The 702-nt window shown below is 40.9% G+C and overlaps 1 protein-coding gene across 1 annotated transcript in view; it reads left to right on the forward strand.

Annotated features, from left to right (window-relative positions):
• Window positions 1–252: 252 nt before the first annotated feature.
• The window catches only part of LOC104135814 (parvalbumin beta), a 1856-nt gene continuing 1406 nt past the window's right edge, over window positions 253–702 (forward strand). The window contains exon 1 of the mRNA XM_009649497.1: window positions 253–349. Coding sequence (XP_009647792.1) covers window positions 289–349 — 61 coding nt within the window. The 5' untranslated portion in view covers window positions 253–288. The remainder of the gene's footprint in view (window positions 350–702) is intronic.

Consider the following 702-nt stretch of genomic DNA (forward strand, 5'->3'; position numbering starts at 1 on the left):
CCCCAAATGCCGTGCAGCTCTATAAATATATTTGGTTTTCTCCTCAGCTTGTGCACCTGAAGGCTTAATTAGAGGTAACAGCAAGCCACATGCACTACATGTATCTGAACTAAAGGATGGCAGTGTCAGCTCCTGCAGGGCAGCTCCCCTGGTTTGCCCTGGGACCTAGGTTGCAAATGCCCTGCTAATCAAACCTGGCTGTCCTCATGGGGCAGCATCAAAGGCTGACAGAGCAAGATCAAGATGAACTCTACCCAATATTCTTTTTCATTTTACAGTAGCTTTGACATGGCTCTTTCTAGTATCCTGACAGAAGCTGAAATTGCTGCTGGCCTACAGAGCTGTCAAGGTAACATTTATGTTTTAACTTGGGCTTTTCAGTTTATCCATCAAATTCCTTTGTCCTCACTACCCCAATATCTCAATTTGAATGGAAACAGAAAAGGCTGAAAGGATGAATTAGACAGTATAACACAGATTTCCTCTCCAGGGTACATGGTAAGATCGTCTCGTTATGTTTGTTTATTAATTATAGCTTTAATTGTTTTATCAAAAAGAGAAAAAGGAGGCAAGATAATGAAACAGATGCAAGTTTTAATCTTTGCCAGCCAAGGTACAGGCACCTATCATCACTTGTGCATTGTAGCAATTTTAAGCATGAAAAAATCCAGAGGCCAAAATCCTGTTTTTTTCAGAGAAGAA

This window comes from Egretta garzetta, unplaced genomic scaffold (assembly GCF_000687185.1).
Source record: "Egretta garzetta isolate BGI_Z169 unplaced genomic scaffold, ASM68718v1 scaffold292, whole genome shotgun sequence".
Taxonomy (NCBI): domain Eukaryota; kingdom Metazoa; phylum Chordata; class Aves; order Pelecaniformes; family Ardeidae; genus Egretta; species Egretta garzetta.